General features: G+C 41.6%; 1 protein-coding gene across 1 annotated transcript in view; it reads right to left on the reverse strand.

Annotated features, from left to right (window-relative positions):
* The window catches only part of B4GALNT2 (beta-1,4-N-acetyl-galactosaminyl transferase 2), a gene marked incomplete at its 5' end in the record, with an annotated part of 59,142 nt that overhangs the window by 18,743 nt on the left and 19,029 nt on the right, over positions 1-21,370 (reverse strand). Inside the window, 2 exons of the mRNA XM_006889324.1 lie at positions 7,481-7,518; positions 11,292-11,398. Coding sequence (XP_006889386.1) covers positions 7,481-7,518; positions 11,292-11,398 — 145 coding nt within the window. The remainder of the gene's footprint in view (positions 1-7,480; positions 7,519-11,291; positions 11,399-21,370) is intronic.

Here is a 21,370-nt window from a genome sequence, read left to right on the forward strand (position 1 = left end):
CAATATTTCCAAAAAGTGCAGGCCTGTATCAGGAACCCACCCAAGTGCCAGGCACTTCCAGGCTATTGATTGCGAAGAGGGGATGCCCATGCCATCTCTTAGTCTTTCCCAGAATCTGAGGCTTCTGGCTTTCAAAGGATGCTCTGTAATCTTGGCTGCCCTCACCCACAGACCTGAACACCATGAGTAGTCAAATGTCTATCTTTCAAACTTGGGCCTAGCTGAGGACCTCCACCCCAAGAGACTAATCTTTTATTGCAACCAAGCATTTCCACAATATCAGCTAGATAACAATTCCCAGTAGTCTGAGGGACTTTTCGTTTTAAAACCCTTCCAGATCTTGACAATTTGTGCCAATGGACTCAAAGATGATCAGAAATCCCATCTAAGCTTTCTTTCAGTTTTGCTCCTTTCTCTCTGTAAAATCTACCAACCTGTGCAGGTTCTCTTAGTACATTATAAAGTAGCTTTTATTTCTTTACTCTTTACTTTGAAAAGTATTGTTCTTCCATGATTTAAAAAGTGTAGTTATGTGTGTGTGTGTGTGTGTGTGTATACATATATGTATTTATATTTTTAAATCATATTAACTTAACCAAATGAAATCAAGCCATACTATTTTTGAGCCAGTTTAGATTATTGCACTTATTAAAATGTAGCATTTTTGGGGTAGTGAACACATGTGAAATAAATTAGTATATATCTAGTCTACTGAACAAAAACCACCTTGAGAATGAAATTTGAAAGTTTTAGCATAGTATGAGATTCAAGAGGGAAAGTAAAATAACTGGTAACAAGTTTTGTGTGGTTTTGTTTAAGAGGGAGAATGAGAGTAGGTTTGCTTTAAAGTAGAATGTCTCCTTGTGCCAGAATATAAAAGACAGTGAAAGCTAAATTTGAAAGTGTATAGTAAGTTGTAGAAGGCTTGAAGAGAAATTAATTTTATTTAATTTAGTTTATAATACCTGGAAATAATGAGTTTGAAAAGAAATAATGAAACATTTTAAAAGTTTTATATTTCATCAATTGTAGTAGATTTATTAATATAGGAAAAAGATTTCTTTTACACTGCAAAATGTTGCATGGGTGATATGCTGGTCTCTTCCAGACACCAGCCTAAAACTGCAGCCAAAATGTTTAAGTAACTTTCCAGTTAAAAAGAATCTTCTGAAACTAAAACATCACCTTCCTTTTCCAACACTAACCTGAAGATAAAATTTCATCTCTCGTTTTTCTGATACCACCCAGTAAATAATCCCACTTAGCCTCCTTTAGCATCCAGACTAAACATCACAGATAAAGGGATCAAATTCCTATGCTCCTCCCTTCTCTCCTTCCAATCCATTCCCTATCCCATTCCAGCACATTAATCTCTATTGAAACTCAGTCAACCAATTCTTATAAAATATAAATCATTCTCCAACCACACCCTTCTGTCTCCTTCTTTTACCAAACAGGTTTAAGAATTTTATTTCCTTCTTCCTTAAAGCATTTCTACTCACTTTAAATTTTTCAGACAGTGTTCAGAAATGGGAAATATTTTCAAATTTATCTCTTCATTTTTGTTTTAAGATTAATATAGTACTTGTTTAAAGCTCATACATTCTGTACATTTTAAAATTATCAATTGAAAAATGTTTAGGCTCATTTTCCAAAGACCTGACAACCTATATCAAAGAGGTAAGGCACCTAGCTCAGACCTATGATCTCATCTGGCATGATCTTTATGTTGTACTGTCCTCTACTCTGATGCCAGATGAAAAAGAGCATGTTCTCACTGCTGGTCAGCAGCACACAGACCGAGTACATTTAATAGATGGCTCCATGCCAGTTGGCTCCCAAGCCATCCCCTAGCAGGAGCCAAATTGGACACACCAAATTAATACAGCAGCAGGAAGAAATGGTTGAGCCAGGTGTGACTGTATGATTCAGTGTCTCTTAGCCAGCCTAAATGCCATCTCCCATAAAGCAGCCACTTTTTATAAGCTCAGAGAGATTATCCAAGCTAAACACGAGAACCCAGCTGCTTTCCTTAACTGTCTCACTGAAACCCTGACTCAGTATACCTGTTTAGACTCCACCTGCCCAGCATGGGAGATCATCCTAGCTACTCATCTTATCACTCAATCAGCCCCTAATATCAAAAAGAAACTCAAAAAGGCTGAAGACAGCCCCTAAACACCCATTCGAGATCTGGTAACACGACATTTAAAGTTTTAATGCCCAAGAGGAACAGGCAGAGGCTAATTAAGAGAATCATGCCCTACAGAAGGTGAATCTGCAGACTCAAGCCCTTGATAGCTGCCCTACAAGGCGGTAGCAGCAGCAGCAGCAGTGAGTGATCAGAAACCACCTCCTCATTCAAGGAGATGACTACCTCCTGGTGCATGCTTCATGTGTGGCAAAGAGGGTAACTGGGCTAACTGCTGCCCTAACCTCATCCTCCGACATGACCTTGCTATATCTGTGGGACACAGGGCCATTGGAAGGCTAATTGCCCTTCAGTGACTGGCCGTGGTCGGGTAGGCCCTCCACCAAACCCGGTCCCTATCCCAGCCGACCTGTTAGGCCTGGCTGCTGAAGATTGAAGACGCCCAGGTTCAACGACCTCCATCACCTTTGCCGAGGCCAGGGTAACCCTTCAGGTAGCAGATAAGCTAGTTTCCATTCTGATTGACACAAAAGTTATGTTCTCAGTGTTCCCTTCCCTTCTTGGGTCCTGTTTTCCCTTCCCAGGTCTCAGTAATGGGGATTGATGGCCTCCCTTCTAAGCCTTTTACCACTCAACCCCTCCTCATTACTTTCGACGAACAAGAACTTACCCATTCCTTTCTAATTATCCCTACATGCCCAACTCCATTGCTAGGTAGAGATCTCCTGTCTAAACTTGGTGCTATGTTTCACTGGGAGCCAAGAGAATCTAGTCCACCTGATCAGCTTTTAGTTTTATCCCTTTTAGCACTCCTTCCCTTTGAGCCCTTTTCTACACTACCTCTATCACCAGACATTGTCAACCCCATTGTACGGGATCTTTCCACTCCATCTGCAGCCTCTCACCACCAATCTGTTCTTGTTACTCTGAAAGACCACTCCTCTTTTCCTGCTAGACCCCAACCCCTATTTCTGCATGACACTGAAAAAGTTTAAAACCCATTATTACTCAACCTACTTTCCATTAACTTTCTTATCCCCTCATGTTCCTTGCAATATCTTTTATTGATGATCTTTTATTGTGTAGCCCCTCATACCAACTTTCACAAACTCACACTGTGCAACTTCTTAACTTCTTAGCCTCCAAGGGATATAGGGTATCCCCCTCCAAAGCCTAACTGTCTCTCCCTACAGTCATGTGTCTTGGTTTTCAATTGACCCCCACCACTAGCCAAGTCATTGAAAGCCTCCAGCCACCTAAAACTGCTAATCAAATCCTCTCTTTTCTCAGCGTTATTGATTTCCTTAGACACTAGATTCCCAACTTTTCCTTACTTAGCAAACCCCTTTATGATACGGCAAAAACCACCTCTCAAAGAAGCCTAGATTCACCCCAGAATTGCCAAATCCATCTAAACCTTTCTATCTATAACTGATGAAGAACAGGGTATTGCTGTTGACATCTTAGCTCAGCCTCTTGGACCCACCTATACCCCCATTGCATTCCTTTCTAAGCATCTCGATGTCACTACCCAGGGTTGACAACGCTGTTTGTGATCCCTAGCAGCAGCAGCTCTCCTCACTAAAGAGGTGCTTAAACTCACTCTAAAAAGCCCTCTGCAAGTCTTCTCTAGCCACAGACTTCAAGACCTGCTTTCGCACCGCTTCCTATCTTTACTTCCCCCTGGGTGGAGACAGGAGCTCCATCTACTTTTTCTTGAGAACCCTGATATTAACCTCTCAATGCAGCCACCTTACTTCCAGCAGATACTTGGACTTATGACCATGGCTGCCCTGAAATCCTTGAAGATATGGGCTCTTCCCTCCCTATCTGACCAATCCATCCCTAATCCAGACAATACTCTGTTTGGTAACAGCAGCTCTTGTATGACCTCTGAAAGTTACCATTATGCTATGCTGTGGTTTCTAGAAACAGAGTGTGGAAAGCAGCAACTTACTTCCTATTTCCTTAGCCCTTATATCTGAGCCCCTTTGAGCTAATGTACAGCTGATCATTTCTGCTAAACCATAACCAACCCATTGAGCCCCTTCTTTTAGCATCATACCTTCCTTATCTTTCCCTCCTTAGACAATCACTCCAGGAACATGCAGACTGCTGCATACCCAGACCCTTGCCTGAAAGTCTAGATCAGAGAGCTGGAGTTGCCCCAGGAGATGCTGTCCTCATCAAACGGTGTGCACTCATATCTCTTCAACCACACTAAGACAGAATTTACACAGTCATCCTAACTACCCCCACAGTGGTTAAGGTCATAAGTAAACACCATTAGCACCACCTCTCCCAGGTCAAACATGCTCCTCTCACTGCGCAGACCTACACCTCTCAAATGGTGGGCCCCACTACTCTTTTCCTCACTCAGATCCCAAGCCCTAAGTATCTCTTGATATTGTTACTAGTTGCTTCCCTGACTGCTTTTCACCTCACTCAAATCCCAAGCTTTAAGTAGCTCTTCATATTGTCATTAACCACTCCCTGCCTTTTTGAATTCTTACTTCACAGGATAAAAGAAATTACCAACTTGAACCAGCTTCTGCGACATCCATATTTTCCCCTGGCTACTGGTCTTGGACCATCCCAATCCAGCCTCTGTGCCCCAGATCTTCGTCCTGTTCAGCAGGAAGTAGCTAGAAAGAACATGTTGCCTTTTTTTTATCACTAAAGAGACTGGAATGTCAGGCCTAGACCAAGGTCAAAGGGAGAAGGACGATTCAAAGAATATCAACATGTCAACAAAGGGAGCGAACAGCCTTGCCCATCTGACTAAACTACCATGGAGTGCCTCTCCCTTCCCTCCATAGAGGACCTCTTCTTTCCCTCCTTAAAGACCCCTACTATAAAACCTGCCCTAATCCACCTTAGGGTATGGTTTTCCCTTGGTCTGTCTCTCTCCAAACCAAAGGGTCCTACCCTGGAACCCCCTTAATAAAGATTCTTTAGCTTGCTTTCTTTCTTTCTCTGGTTCCTTCTTTGAGTCCTTGGCCTTATGTCCAGTGCAAAGACCTAACACTAAAGAGCAAGACTGCCAACTTAAAGATTATATGGCTTAAATGATGATATTTTCAATTGCTTCATATGTCTGTGAAAACTAGACCATAAGTAAAGACAGAAGTGATGCCTTTTAATAGTTGGTGAAGAATATTGAATATACCATAGACTGGCCAAAGAATAAACAAATCTGTCTTGGAAGAAGTGTAGCTAGAGTACTCCTTAGAGGAACATATGAGACATCTAATATAGTTTAGGCATATTATCAAGAAGGGCCAATCCCAAAGGCATCATGCTTGGAATAATGGAGAGCCAGTGAAAAAGAAAGGCCCTTGATGAGGTAAACTGACACAATGAATACAGCAATGAGCTTAATCATAGCAAAGACTGTGAGGATGGCACAGAACCAGGAAAAGCTTCAATGTGTTGTGTATAGGTGGGGTCACAATTAGTCAAAACTAACTCGTCATCACTTAACAACCAAATCTTACCATCTTTTCCTCTTGCTTATCTTCTGCAAAACCCATTTCTCATCTTGAAAAGCAAACTATATTATATTGTTCCTGCTAAAAACCTTTTATGTATTCAGTCAGAAGATATTTTCTGAGAACCACCCTATCAGTCCTGGGAAAATAACACAAGGTAAACTCCTTGTGTTCAAGAGGAGGCAGAAGAAACGCTAACTGCTATAGCACCAATGCTATGGCTATAGTCTAGCAAGAGGGAAGGGAGGTAATAAGCATCCAATGACACACACAAGGTAACTCAGCTACACATAAGTTATATAAAAAAGATAACACAGAGTAATGGGAAAGTAATGATGGGGAGGGGAATGTCGTGGAGACAAAGAAGGCAATTAGTAGATTGTTGTTGTTTCCTGCCATCAAGTTGCTTGGGACCCATAGTGACCCTACGTACAATAGCTCTGAAGCCTTCCCTGTCCTGAGCCAGTCTCACTGACTTGGACACACCTACCCCCATTGCCCTCGTTACTGTATTAATTTATCTCATCAGGGTCCTCTTCTCCTATGTTATCCCTCCACCATTTTAAGCATGTCCTCCTCCAAGGATATACCTTCTGGTCACATGCACAAAGTATGTGAGACAGAGCTTCAAAATCCTAGCCTTCAAGGAGAAACCTGGTTTCATCCTCTCTAAGACAGACCTATTTGTTTTCTTGGCGGTCCATGATATGTTCAATACTCTTCTCCAGCACTAGAACTTAAAGGCATCAATTCTTCTATCCTCCTTAGACGTTATCCAACTCTCTGATACACAGCAAGTAATTGTGAAGACCATGGCCTGGATTAGGTGCATCTTAGTCTGTAGACTGACATCATTGCTTCTCAGTACTCTGGAAAGGTCCATGACAGAAGATCTACCTAGTGCAATTCGCCTTTTGATTTCCCCACTGCTGGTGCCTAAAGTGTTGATTGTGGAGACAAGCAAGCTGAAATTATTAACAACCACAATCTCTTCTTCATCCATCATGGTGCTGCCAGTTGGCCCAGTGGTGAAAATCTTTGTCTTCTTGATATTGAGCTTCAATCCATATTGAAGACTACAGTCCTTGACCTTCTGCAGAAGCACTTCAGGTCCTCATCAGTTTCAGCAAGCAGGGTTGTGGCATCTGCATAACGTAGGTTGTTCCTCCACTCCTGATGCCGCATTCTTCCTTATAAAGCCCAGACTCCCAAATGATCTGTTCTGCACACTGATTGAAAAGGTATGGAGACAGGACATATCCCTCATGAACTCCCTTTCTGATTTTGAACAATGCAGTGTTTCCCTACTCTGTTCTGCTCTACTTGGTAGATAGAGTAGCTTTTAGGATTTGGTCATCCATCATCCATCTAATCTCACGTTCACATACTGAAGTGGAAAACCACATTTCCCTGTCCCTTTTTGTTTAGAGTTCTGGCTGTAGTTTACCTCCTACCAACAAAGTATGCTAGCTCGAGAGATTGTTTTGGAGCTAAATTAAGTGGGAAAAGAAAAGCAGAGCACAGAGCAACCATCATGCTAGCATGAGCCCTGGCAGAGGCACCAGAGTCCACAGTGGTGGCTGCAGTCCACCTGCTGACCCAGTTCTTTGGTGTATTCTTAGAAGTCATTCTTAGAAACCCAGCCATCTCTGTGTCTGGAAAAATGATACCTCTCTATACACACCCTTGGCACCTCTCTTTCCCACACCTGAGGTTTAATAAAAGTAAATCTAGATGGAGGCAAAGAAAATAGCCACAGTTGGGAAGATGGAACATGAGTAAGCAAATAGAGGACAATATGCTAATGATAAAGAAGGACTAGGAAAGAGACTTTTACCTTATAGAAGGGGGCGTCTCGTCCTTCAAACCTGAGACCTGAAAATACAAGGGAAAGGTGGGGGGAAAGGATGTTATTACAGTTCTTTGTTCCTCTCACATGCCTGGCTGATTCCTATTTATCCTCCATTCATTCCCTATCCAGAGTGCTTGCTGATTACTCCCTCTCCCAGAGTTCTGTCAGATGGTCTTCCATGGTCCTTCCCAAGCCCCAGTGGTCCTAAAACCTCGGGTTCCAAGCCTCAGCTTCAGATGAGTTCTATGAGCTAATTCTTTACTCATTCGTTACTGAAGGGGAGGAGTAATAGATAAAGAATGGATTATCCAAAACAATAAGTTATTTAACTCTGGCTATTTAGGAAACACAAGCAACTCTTTCCAAATGTACTTAAAGTACATCTCTACCCAGGCAAACATGCTCTACAAATTCAATCTGTATATTTGGCAGATTAAATGTGACATTATCTTAAAAAAAAATCTCTAAACGTACAAAACAACTTTCTGATTTAAACACACATACACATACACTGTGGCCTATAGATAGCTTATTAAACTCTTCTGACAAAATGGCAAAATACTATTTACCTCACAGGATTGCTGTAAATGTGAGGTAAGGGTACCCAAAGCAGACCTGACAAGAGCTAGGCTCACTTAGTTTAGGGGCTGAGGCCTCAGCCCTGCATGCCCATCATCTGTTCCCTGTCTGGGATGACTTGCCACAGCTCTGACACCTTCATTTCCTTCTCTGGAGCTAGGGTTATGCATTGAAAATCCTCTTCTCTCCGGGCACTCTGCTCATCTTCACCCCATCTACGGTGCAGGTTTGTGCAGCATGGGTTTCTTCCTTGCTTGCTGGTGCTGAGCCTGGATAGAGTTCAATTAAATCTACAAGGAGGGTCAGATCCCCCTGTGTTGCCAACACCCAACTCTCTTGGATCTTTTCTGGGCCTGTAATGGGACTGCTTGCCTCAAGCTGAGCTCACAGCAGAAGAGCTGGCTGGCTGAGGCATTTCTTGGTTCTGGAGTGGCGATATATGCATCTCACCTCTGTTCTCTCCACTGGTAACCTTCTCCTTCTTGCTATGGGAAACTGAGGTGGGAGAAACCAGCAGTTGCACACAAGTTGATTCTGATCCTGTGTGTTTCAAACTAGAACTGCACTCTGCAGGCTTTTCATGGCTGTGTTAACTCAGGCCTTTCTTTGAGGGTAGATTTTCTTCTGGGTGGATTTGAACTGCCAATCTCTCAGTTCATTGCCAAGTGCTTAACTGTGTCACCTTTTGATATGAGAAAGAAGAGACACTGAAAAATAGGGGTGTTTATAACTCCACTTGGAGGGGAATTTCAGCTGACACAGAAATTCTTTAGAATGCTATCCCTGGAGATAGCCTGCACTTGGGTTTTGGGGTTTTTTCTTGGTGACACCAAAAAAAGTCAATTATGCCCTAACCATCGAGGCATACATACTTCATCTTCTATGCTGTCTTGGAAGCCTACAGTGGTTCCAGTGGTCAGATTTCCCAGTAAGGAAACAATGAGGCTTTTCAATCAGTGAGGTCACTAAAGTTGGTATTACACAGCAAGTTAACTCCTGGTTTCATCACCCTCTGTTCACGGATTTCCTCCCATACCAAACATATCTAATCCTTCTCAACTCAAAACTCCCACTGCAACTGAGTTAGAATAGACCCACAGCTGACCCTCCGATGGGTTTTGAGAAGCTGTTAATCACATAAGGAGGAGATTGCCAGTAATTCTCCTCCAGTGTCATCAGTGGATTCAAATTGTGAGAGAGATGCCACCTTTGAGTTAGCAATGCAATTCCCTCCTGCAGACTATGTCACCTGTTAAGTCTTTAATAATGTTTGTTACACATTTTAAGCACTGAATGATATGATAAATATTATTGTAAATGGCTTAAATACCATATGTCTGATTATATGACTATTAACAATGAAATTGGGAGCTCTGGGGGCTTAGTAGTAAGGAATTATCAGTATTGACAACCTAAAGGCACATTGTTCGAATCCGCCAGTTGCTCTACAGGACAAAGATGGGCAATCTCCTCCTGTGTGATTTACTGCTCTGAAAACCCACGGGAGTATCAGTTATGGGCTGGTTCTGACTCTACAGTATATAACAAAATTGTTTTATAAAATCTACATTGAGTTGTGGTTGTTGTTAAGTGCTGTCGAGTTGTAGATGACTCATAGCGACCTTATGAGCAAAAGACCTGAACACTTCTATAACTTTCATCATTTCTCCAAGTTCATAGGGTTTCTGGAGGCAAGCTAATTTGGAAGTGGATGCCACTCCTGCTTCCAAGCTTGGTTTAATCGGGGAGCTCCACCAAACACTGTTCACCATGGGTAATCATTATTTCATTTGACTAGTTGTTGTTGTTGTTGTTATGTGTCATTGAGTTGCTTGCAACTTATAGTGACCCTATGTACAAGAGCCCTAAACCCTGCTCTATCCTGTGCCAAACTTACCATCTCTGACACACTCATCCCACCACCCTAATCACAGAATTGATCTGTGATCAAGGGTCTTCCTCTCCTGCACCATCCCTCCATACTCCCAAACATGATGTCCCTCTCCAAGAACCGGTCCCTCCTTGCAACATGCCCAAAGTATGTCAGACGAAGCTTCAGAATCCTTGACTCCAAGGATCGGTCTGGCTTCACCCTCTCTAGGACAAAACTGTTTGTTCTCCTAGCAGTCCATGGTATATTCAGCACTCTTCTCCAGCACCACAGCTCAAAGGCATCAATTATCTTTCTATCATCCCTAGTCACTCTTCAACTCTCCGATGCATAGCACATAATTGCAAAGACTATAGCCTGGAACAGGTGCACCTTAGTCTCCAGCCTGATATCATTGCTCTTCCATATTCTTGAGAGGTCCCTGACCGCTGACTTTCCCAATTACAAACATTATTAGTAACTGAGAACAGGAGCCTTCTAAATTTCCCTCTCTTTAATTATAACTTTGTTCTAAAAAACTCCACTGTTACTATGCTGTTGTACACCATCACGTGGGAATTAACCCAGAGCTGACGCTCCAGCAGGTTTTCAGAGGCAATAAATTTTACAGGAGGAGATTTCCCATCCTTCTTCCACAAAACCGCTGGTAAGATTCAAACAACATGCCTTTGGGGTTACAGGGTACCCTCTTACCACCAAAGCTCCCTATTGCTATAGGTTCACAAATACAAATTACCACGATTCTGTCACAAACACCAGAAGTTTTGACAAAGTCAGTGACTATGAAAGCAATGTGCAGCAACCCAAACAACAAATGTTTGTAGCATATACTGATGAAACCATACGATTATTCAAATAAACATCAGTGTAATTGGGTCACATTCACAACTCTGACCTGAGTCTGACATTCATTTACTTCAAGAAGCAAATTAGCCTAGAGTTTCAGCCTTGTAGGTATGTTGATCCACAAAACTTGAGGGTGGTTTTTTTTAAAATATTTTTTTTTGTTAGCCGCTATGGGAATATTATTAAAAAAATTAATAAACTTCTGCTGAAACACAAAGTTCTGCTATTAAGCAAAGTTCTTAAAGACAGTGAGTTAGGTGTCACTTCCTCTATCACCCAGTGCAGTCCACAATCGCCACCTGCACTAGTAACACCACTGCAGTCACTGATACCACATCAAGCTCCTTGTGGTGTCAATACTCAGAAGTAATGGCTTCTTTCTTCTTCCCCCACCCCTCACCATTAGCCCTGAAAGGAAACAGCTGACTAAGAAGGAATAAGAAAGCAGCCTGGGTTCTCCCAGGGTGGGAATGCACTTACCTGGAATGAGAACTGTGTGCAGGGGCATCACCTCCACCCCATGAACCGGGTACCCAAAGGGGAGGTTGGGCTGAGCCAGCAGGGGCGGTGGATGGGGCAGCCCTTCTCTGTAGGGAAAAAGACACGACATTAGAAGCCCTCTAGTGAGGCCCCAGGGAGCTTCTGGCGTGGTTCTTGTCCTGTCAACAATCACGAGGAGAAGTTAGAAGCAGACTGCCCCTGTCTGCACTCTTTCCTCTTTTTACGGGCTTTTATTTCACTCCTCCTCCTTCAACCTCTAATTAAACACATGAGAAAGTTTACATAAAAAGGAAAAATAATGACCAAGAAAAAAAATAAAAAGAGTGACTGAGGAAAACATGAAAAGCCACTCACTATCATTAATTATTTGTTCTCATTGTTTTTAGGTGCTATTCATAGTGACCCTCTAGGTCCAGCAAAGCAAAAACGCTACCTCGTCTTGCGCTATCCTCACCAGCAAAACCACAAGGAGATTAGTCACATCAGCTTTGTCTCTTTGCGGTCAAGCTGGAACCAACTCATACACAGCTGACTTTTCAGCAGGTTTTCTGAAGTTGTAATTTGCACGAGAGGAAATTGTACGTCTTTATCAGAGCCGCTGCTGTATCCCAGCTGCAAGAGAGGTGTGAAACCTAGATCCAGATCAAAAAGCTATTGTCCAAACCAAGCATGGGAACACAGTATGGTTTAAAATCAAGAAAGAAGTATATCAGGGCTGTATCCTTTCATCCTTTCTTCATACCTTTCCAATCTGTATGCTGAGCAAATCATTAGAGAAATTGGATTCTTTTTTTTTTTTTTTAGAAATTGGATTCTATGAAGAAGAATGTGGCATCACAATCAGAGGAAGACTCATCAGCAACCTGTATTATGTAGATGACACAATTTTGTTTGCTGAGAGTGAGCAGGACTTGAAACACTTACTGCAGAAGATCAAAAACTATAGCCCTTAATATAGATTCCATCTCAGCATCAAGAAGACAAAAATCCTCACCACTGGGCCAACAGGCAACATCATGATATACGAAGAAAAGACTGAAATTGTCAATGATTTCATCTCACTTGGATCCACAACCAACACTCCTGATACCAGCAGTCAAGAAATCAAAGACGTATTGCATTGGGATCTCTCCAAAGTACTGGGGAGCAATGATTTCAGCTTAAAGATTAAGATGTGCCAATTAAGGTCTTTTCAATCACTTGCTATGCATCTGAGAGTTGTTCCATGATTAAAGATGACAGAAGAAGAAATGATGCCCTTGAGCTATGGCGTTAGAGAGGTACTGAATATCCTATTGACTCCCCAAAGAACAGATATGTTTTAGAGAACATTCAGCCGAAGTGTGCCTTGGAGGCAAGGATGGCAAAGCTTCGTATCACATATCATACTTGAAAAGGTGGAGGGTCAGTGATGGTCTGACATAGTGACTGCAGCAAAGGGCTCAAGTATGTCAGAGTGATGAGGATGACACTCGTAGGACAGGAATCAAATCTGTGGTTCATGGATTGCTATGTGTCATACTCCTCAGTGGCACCTAGTAATAGCAAGTAGCAGAATTCTGGTAAGTAAAATAATGTCAGACAGGAAGAGTGGGGGGACAGTGCATGAGAGGAAGACCCCGGATGAGATGGACTGATACAGTAGCTGGGACAAGGAGGGCTGGTGCGTTGGAATTAGTGAGACTGGCTCAGGACAGGGCAGGGTTCAGAGCTGCTGTACATAGGGTCACAGGCAACTCGATGGCACATACAACAACAATAAATCCCATGATCTGCCCACATATGGGACCTGACAACATAGAGGGAAGAAGGTAAATTCTAGCAAACAACTTGATTTGTGAAGCAGCAAAGCAGAAGGGGGATGCCCAAATTTCCTGATGCTGCTGCCCTCACATGAGGCCTATGAAATGAAGCCAACCAAAGAAGAACCTATCCTAATGACTGTTCCCTAAAGCACTATTTCCACACAGCAACTATTAGAAGTTAAACCTTGAGTCAGAAGAGACTGTGGAACAAGGGGCATCAATCAGATGGATCTTAACTGAGTGGTGCAGAGAATAACAGAAATGTCTACTTGTGTTTTGTTTACTATGACAAGTCATTCAACTGTGGAGATCAAAATAAATTCTGCCTAGCAATGAGTCTCTTAGAATACTTAATTGTAAAAAAAAAATACTTAATTGTACTCATATGGAACTATAAAGGGACCCAAAATCAATCATTGGAACACAACAAGGGATATTTGTTGTTGTTGTTGTTAGGTGCTATCCGCTTGAGTATGACTCATCACGACCCCATGAAGAAAAGATCTATCCCTGTTGTATCCTGTGCCAACCTTACACTTCCTGACACACAAAAGCCCATTGCAGTCCACCTTATTGAGGGTTTGCTAGCCCTTCCTAGCAACATGCCCAAAGTATATGAGGTGAAGCCTCATCGTTCTTGCCTCCAAAGAGCATTCCAGCTGCATCCTCTCCAAGACATATTTGTTTCTTCTTTTTTTGAAGTGTTTAAATATAAAAGCATAAAAAGATCTCCAGCCTTCAGTATGGATTGTATCTCACCATCAAGAAAACAAAAAAACCTTACAACTGTACCAAAAGACAACATCATGTTACCTGGAGAGAAGATTGAAGTTATTAACAATCATTTTAGTAGTCTTTGCAAAACATTTATGAAAGCAGCTGCGAGAATACATTATAGGTATTGCACTGGGGAAATTTGCTGTCAAGGACCTTTAAAGTACTGAAGAGCAAGGAGGTCATTTTAAACACTAAATAACACCTGACACAAAACTCAAACTCACTGCTGTTGAATTGATTCTGAAAACCTCCCCTTGTGGTTTCTGTAAAGTACAATGGAAGAAGACTGTCCATCTTTCTCCTTTGGAGCCACTTTGTGGATTCCTAGAGCCATTCATCTTTTGGTTAGCAGCACAACGCACTGTGGACTATGTCAGCAGAGCTTCCAACACCTCACCTACACCATGGTACTTTTAAATGCTTTATATGCATCTGAAAGATGGACAATGAATAATGGAGACCAATGAATTATTAATGCTCTTGAATTATGGAGTTAGCAAAGAATATTGAATATGGCATGGGCTGTCAAAAGGGCAAAGAAATCTGAGAAATGCATTCAGGGTGCTCCTCAGAGGCAAAGATGGTGAGACTTTATCTCACACACTATGGGCATGTTTTCAAAAGGGTCAGTCCTTGGGAAAGGACATTATAGTTAGCAAGGTGGAGGGTCAGAGAAAGAGGAAGATCTTTAAGGACATGGATTGACACAGTTTGCCAACAGTGGGCTTGAGCACAGGGATGATTGTAAGTGTGGCACAGGATGAGATAGTAATCTGTTGTACATAAGGTCACTCTGAGTGAGAGTTGATTCAATGACACCTAACAACAACAGCAAAATATGAAAACCAGGGAAGCACGTCCTCCTTGGAATAGCAACAACATAAGAGCAAAAGTGCGACTTATGTCCAGGGATATTGCTTAGGAGACAGGAAGGGCTAGAATACAGAGATGAGATGGCTAGAAACAAGAATCACAAGAAGAAAGTGGAAGAATGGTTACACTGGGTGTATTGTAATTAATGTTATAAAACAAAATGTTTAAGAATGGTTGAATGAGAAACCAATTTGCTTTGTAAACTTTCACTCAAATCAAACACAAAAAGAACACTAAATATTTAAATTTTTTAAAAGGAAAATGTGAAACTAAACTGAGTATATGCTTCATTGAAGAAAGTAAGAATTTGGGGGGGGAAGAAAGTAAGAATTGGAATTGCACAGAAAGTAGATTGTCATTTGAATAGATCTCCACAATAAGTCAAGCAGGGTACCACTGGTTGAAAAGATAAAAATGTAAAATTTGGAAGGCTTACTATTGTGGTCTAGGATGGACATTGCTGAACTTTTTCTGCAAAGGGACAGATATTATAATTATTTATTTTTTACCAACAGTCAATTTATTAAAATAGTTGATTTAGGCATCTTCAATGGTGACTTCAAACTCTACTCAAGGCTCAATGCTGATGGAGGTGATCTGCTTGACAATCTCAGAAGTGCAAGTCGATGAGTTGCTTGTGGATCCTAATCTGGAAATGATCCCACATCGTGGAACCTTTCCCACAAGGAGTCTTCCTTGTAGTGATTCTCAGAGTCTTGGTAGGTATCTTAACCAGTCCCTTCACCTTCAATTTCTTCTCCTTTGAGCCTCTGATCAAGTAGGCACACACCTTTTCCAGGGATTTACATTGTGGCTGGTTAGGGTAATCCTAATCTGGTGAATGGCCACCCCAGTTCCAGGAGCATCTTTCCAGTGTCCTTAAAAGCCATGGCTGCAGCATGGCTTCCTGACCAACTTGTTCCCCGGGGAGAGCAAACAGCAGTGAGTCAGGAGCGGGAGTGAGTGAGTCTTCCTCAGAGAGAGATATTAAATATTTTAAGCCCTGTAGATCAGGCCATGGTCTTCACAATTACTTGTCATATATGCATCAGAGAGCTGGATAATGACTAAAGATGACAGAAGACAATGCCTTTGAGTTGTGGTGCTGAAGAAGAGTACTGAATGTTCCATGGACTGCTAAGAGGAACAAACAGGTCTGTCTTGGAGAGGGTGAAACCAAGCTGCCCTTTGAAAGCAAGGATTTTGAAGCTTTGTCTCACATACTTTGGGCTTGTGACTAGGAAGGACCAGTCCTTGGAGAAGGACATCATGGTTGGAATGGTGGAGGAACAGTGCAGGAGAGGAAGACCTTGGAGGGGATGGATTGACACAGTAATTGGGGTAGTGAGAGAAGGTGTGTTGGAGACAGTGAGACTGGCTTAGGATAGGGCAGGGTTCAGAGCTATTGTGCTCTTAACATCTAGGGTCACTATGAGTCACAGGTGACTCAATGACACATAAAAACAATGGTCATTAGGTTTCTCTCTCAACTACTCTATCGTGATGTCTAATAAGAAAGCAGATACAAATAATGCATAAACTAATGGACATGGCCTTTCTTCGAGGTAATTTTTATTTACAAAACCAGGAAACAGGGGGGCAGGAGGGGAGGGCTAGGCAGGGAGAAAAGTGCAACAATGAATGAATGGAAATCCAAAATATCTGTAAATGTTCATTAAAATTACTAGAATAAAATAGAAAAAAAAGAGGCTCCCAACCCACACTGACTATTAATTAAATAAAAAATACCAAACAAAAATACAAGCACATAATTGACTGTTCGTCAAATAAAAATGCCTACCTTCCAGAATCCAACTGTTTCAAACAAGAGGCTCTCAGGCATGCCCCAACAACAACAACAAAAAAAAAACCAAAAAAAAAAAAACCCAAACAAACAAAAAAATCCCAAACAAACCAACCCAGGAAACAAGATATATTTAACTTTAGGGTTATAGTTTGTCAAACTCTGGTCTAGGAAATCTCCTGTTTTTCTTCTAGGTTACATTATTTTAAAGTCTAAGCCCTTAGACTTCAGCATTTTGAAGGATTATGATATTCTATTTGGGCTGTGGTAGCATAGTGATAAGAAGTCATGCTGCCAAGCCACAAGTATGGGGTTCAAATCCACCAGCTGCTCTGCAGGAAAAGGATGGGCAAGCTCCTGTGCAATTTCCTGCCTGTGAAAACCTGCTGGAGGGTGAGCTATGGGTTAGTTCCAACTCAATGGTGCATAATAATAACAACAACATTGTATGGGTTACTAGTTGCTTGTGGATGGCCATTTACATTTCCAACGTTTCCCTTCTGTATATCGTGCTGCTGTGAGTATTCACACATAATTTATGCCCGGGTGCCAGTGTATCAAAGGATGCCAATTTATACGCTGTACTTATTTTACCTTAGTCTTTCTATAGTATATCATCAATTCTTTGTTTCTTTTTCTTTTTTTTTTTTAGCTGAATTAACAAAGTTTATTTCGAGTTCGAACCTGGGCTTCCGCGTGCTGACACAGCAGCATCCACCCGAGAGCCCAATTCTTTGTTTCTTTTTAAACTAGAATTCTTAAGTGGCTTGGACTTTGTGTGAATGTAAATGTATTTTTCCCAAGAAGAAATTTTCAGCTTTCATCAAATTCTAGTGTGTGTGTGGAATTTCTAGAAGGGACCTGGGGTCCCAGAAAAGAGCTTATCCCTGACTTTGAGAACAGTCTTCTTTGCTGAATTTTCTTTCTGTGAGTTTTAGCTAGTATTTCAGCTAGTCCTTATTTCACTTTTCCTGGACCTTTGTCAGATTCTCCTGCTCCGGGCAGCTGATTGAGCCTCAAAACCAATTGTCATTGAATTAAAAGGGACTCACCATGGCCTCTTGTGTTTTGGAGTAGAACTGTGCTTTGCAGGGTTTTTAGTGACTGGTTTTTCAGAAACAGATCACCAGGCTTTTCTTCCAAGGTACCTCTGGGTGATCCAAACCTCTGACCAATCTGAACACATTTGCATCATCCATAAACGCCTACTCACATGCACACATCTACAAACAGCTACTCCATTTAACACAGGTGAGTAGAATACAATCTTTCTGTGTCTTGTTCCATTAATTTCCTAGTGCTTTGTGGAGGAACAATGATGGCATAGTGGTTAAAATGCTGAACTGCTGAAAGCTGAAAGGTTGAAAGGTTGGCAGTTTGAATCTGCTGGTAGGAAACAGATGTGATAGCTTGCTGCTGTAAAGAGTTGTAGCCTAGGAAACTGGTTTCCTAAAGTCACTTTTGAGTCACAAGGTAGCCTAGTAGGTAGTTTTAAAATCATTTGGCTTAGGTGTTCATTCCAGAAAAACCTTTGGGGTCAGACTGGAAACTGTAGGTCAAATTATTATCCTATACAAGGAAGCTCTTGACAGCTCCATAGTCCATAGTGTGCTGCACTGTAATCAAAGGCCACAAGTCTCTACCAGTTCGAATCCACTAGTGACTCTGAGGAAAAAAGAGAGAAAGTCTTCACTTATTACTATTTGCAGCTCTGGACTTGATGGAGGGTTGCTGTGAACAACAGTGAGTGACAGTGAAGGGATTATTTATAAACAGTGTTTGATTGGATATAATGCTTTTTGGAAATTGGCAAATCATAGTCCACAAAGACAATGTTCTACATCCTAATTTGGCAAGTAGTGACTGAAGCCTTAAAAGTTTCAGGAAGCCAAGGGGGTTCTGGTGGCCTAGTGGCAAGAAGCTGTGCTGCAATCCCTAAGGCACGTGGTTTGAACCACCAGATGCTCCACTGCAGAAAGAGGGGCAATTTCCTCCTGTGCCAGTCAGATTGGATTAAATTCGCTGATACATGTTTGCATTTAAAAAAAAAGTTTCAAGCAGCTATCTAAGGTGAATCTATCAGTTTCTAAAACCACAGAATAAAGAAAGGGATGAAAAGCAAAGATGCACTGAAACAATTGGTCCAAAGGAACATCAACTTTTATGATCCTGAAACCAGAAGAACTAGAAGGTGTCCAGCTACCATATTAACCATTCTGAAAAGGGTCACAGTATAAAGTCCTGGATAGAGTGGCAGGGGGTTGGGGACTGGGAGTGGATAAAGGATAGGCTTACTGGTTCCATGGAGACTGGCAGATTATGGTCCTTAATCATCCTTTGAACCTGGAAGAAAACTCACCTTCATGGCTCAACATTGAACTAAACAGTAGACAAGCCTACAGAGTGAACAGTAACACCAGGGAGGCACTGGTTCTTTAAACAGCCAACCACACGAGGCCAAAAGAGCAACAGTGGCCCAATAATAAAGCTCTAACGGCAGGAAGGGGAAGGCAGAAGGAAAAATGGCAACAAGAATGACCCAGTAGAAGTGAGAAACATGATCACGTGGTAGGATTTTTTTTTACTTTCATATATTTTAATTCTGTATCCTTGGACAAATTAATATCTCTGATTTCAACTTATATGACTTTGAAAATGGAGAGTTAGACTAAATGATCTTGGATTTGAACCATAGCTCTAATTCAAATGTTTATCATTTGTATAAGGAATGTATGTTCAGAAATATTTTCAAAGCTAGTAATATTAAAGCCATGTTATGAGCCTTAAGTAAGGATAATTGAGATCATTAAAGTTTCTGAAAATGCTTACATCTGGGGGGGGGAAGTCTTTTCAGTACAATGAATTGTCTAGAAACAGAAAGTCAATTACAAGAGTGAGTCAGATCTAAGATTTAGCAATGAGATAACACATGCTTAAGAAAGAAAATTCAGTATTTTGCTAAAAAAAAAAAGTAACTATTATATAACAATAGTCTAGGGTCCAATAAAACCCAGTTATATACTCCATCTGTCCCATATTATCATTTTGCACAGATAAACTTTTAACCCTGAAGTCTTCAATTATCTTGTAATCATTAAAGAGACTTCTTCCAACAACATTTTCTCAATGATGGCTTTGTTTTCATCACTAATAGCGCTATCAGTTCTCCAGGATGAATCTAGCTGGTGATCATGTTGCAAAATAGATACCATGGTTTAATCACCCCTTTCTGTGTTGTGACAGCTATGACATCTCCTTCAAAGTCTACATCAGCATCTTCAGCCACCATGACAGGACGTGACCTGGTCCTCACAAGGTGGGTATTGTAGGAACTGTGCTGGATTAGCTCACAGTGCATTGTGCTGGTAACTCAAAGGCCGTTCAAATCCACCAGCGGCTCCACGGAGGTAAGATGCACAGTTTTCCTCCTCTTTCAGTTTACAGCCATAGTCACCTGATGGTCACTGTGAGCTGGAACTGACTCTACAGCAGTGAGTTTGAGCTTTATTATGATTAATGTTATGAAACAAAATGTGTATGACGATGTCATAAACTAAACCCATTAATCAGTGATAATTAATATTTCAAAACAAAAGGTCTATGAATGATTGTATGAAAAATCAGTATGATTTCTAAGTCTTCACTCAAATAAAACCCCTGAAACTGAACAAAAGTATATGATTGAATGGAAAGTTTGTAAGCTTTGTAAATTTCCATTCAAATCACAATTAAGAAATAAACAAGTTTCACAAAGCATCTTTGGGAGTTTAGTACGTAGTCAGAAAACATTGCTGTCGAGTTGGTTTGCACTCAGAGCATCGGTCCACTGGGTTCCCAAGGCAGTGAATTGCAATGGGCAGAGGATGCCCATCTTTCTTCCACAGAGCAGCTGGGAGATTTTAACATGTGCAACTCACAGCCCTCGGATTAGCAGGGCAACTCACTCCGGACTAAGCCACCAGAGCTCCGTCTACAGTCAGAAGTGTTTTCCAATTTGCAACCCCTAGGCCATGGTCTTTGTAATTACATGCTAGGCATCAGAGAAGTGGACAATGACTAAGGATGACAGAAGAAGAATTGATGCTTTTGGGTTGTGGTGCTGGAGAAGAGTCTTGAACACACCATAGATTGCCAAGAAAACAAATAGGTCTGTCTTAGAGAGGGTGAAACCAAGTCACTCCTCAGAGGCTAGGATTTTGAAGCTCCATCTCACACACTTTGGGCATATGTCCAGGAGGGACCAGTCACTGGAGAAGAACATCATGCTTGGAAAGGTATTGGGACAGCACAGGAGAGGAAGACCCTTGATGAGATAGATTGACACAGTAACTAGGTCAATGGGGTAGGTGTGTTGGAGTCAGTGAGACTGGCTCAAGACAGGACAGGCTTCAGAGCTGCTGTACAAAGGGGTCATTTTGAGTTGCAGGTGACTCGATGACACATAACAACAACATATTAAATAAACTTAAAATCAACTTATATTATTGGCTTATTATGACTTTTACTTTAACAGCTTGACATCAGAAGTGGGATCTCAGAGACATCATTTCACATCCCTGAATGCTTGGAGAGAAACAGGAACTTGGTTCATAGAGCATTTCTATTTTTCTATCGCCAATCTCTTCAGAACCATGGTGAGAACTCTAGGATCTTTGGAGCCCAGACCAGAGCAGTAGCAGCAGCAGCAGCAGCAACAACAGCAGTAGAGAACCAGAGGCCCATGTGAAGGAAGAATATAGCAGTTGCCCCAGCACTCCCAGGCTTGATCACTTCCTGAGAAACTTGATAACATCTAAGTT

Source organism: Elephantulus edwardii, unplaced genomic scaffold, assembly GCF_000299155.1.
Source record: "Elephantulus edwardii isolate Elephantulus edwardi_28Jun2011 unplaced genomic scaffold, EleEdw1.0 scaffold00077, whole genome shotgun sequence".
NCBI classification, from domain to species: Eukaryota; Metazoa; Chordata; class Mammalia; order Macroscelidea; family Macroscelididae; genus Elephantulus; species Elephantulus edwardii.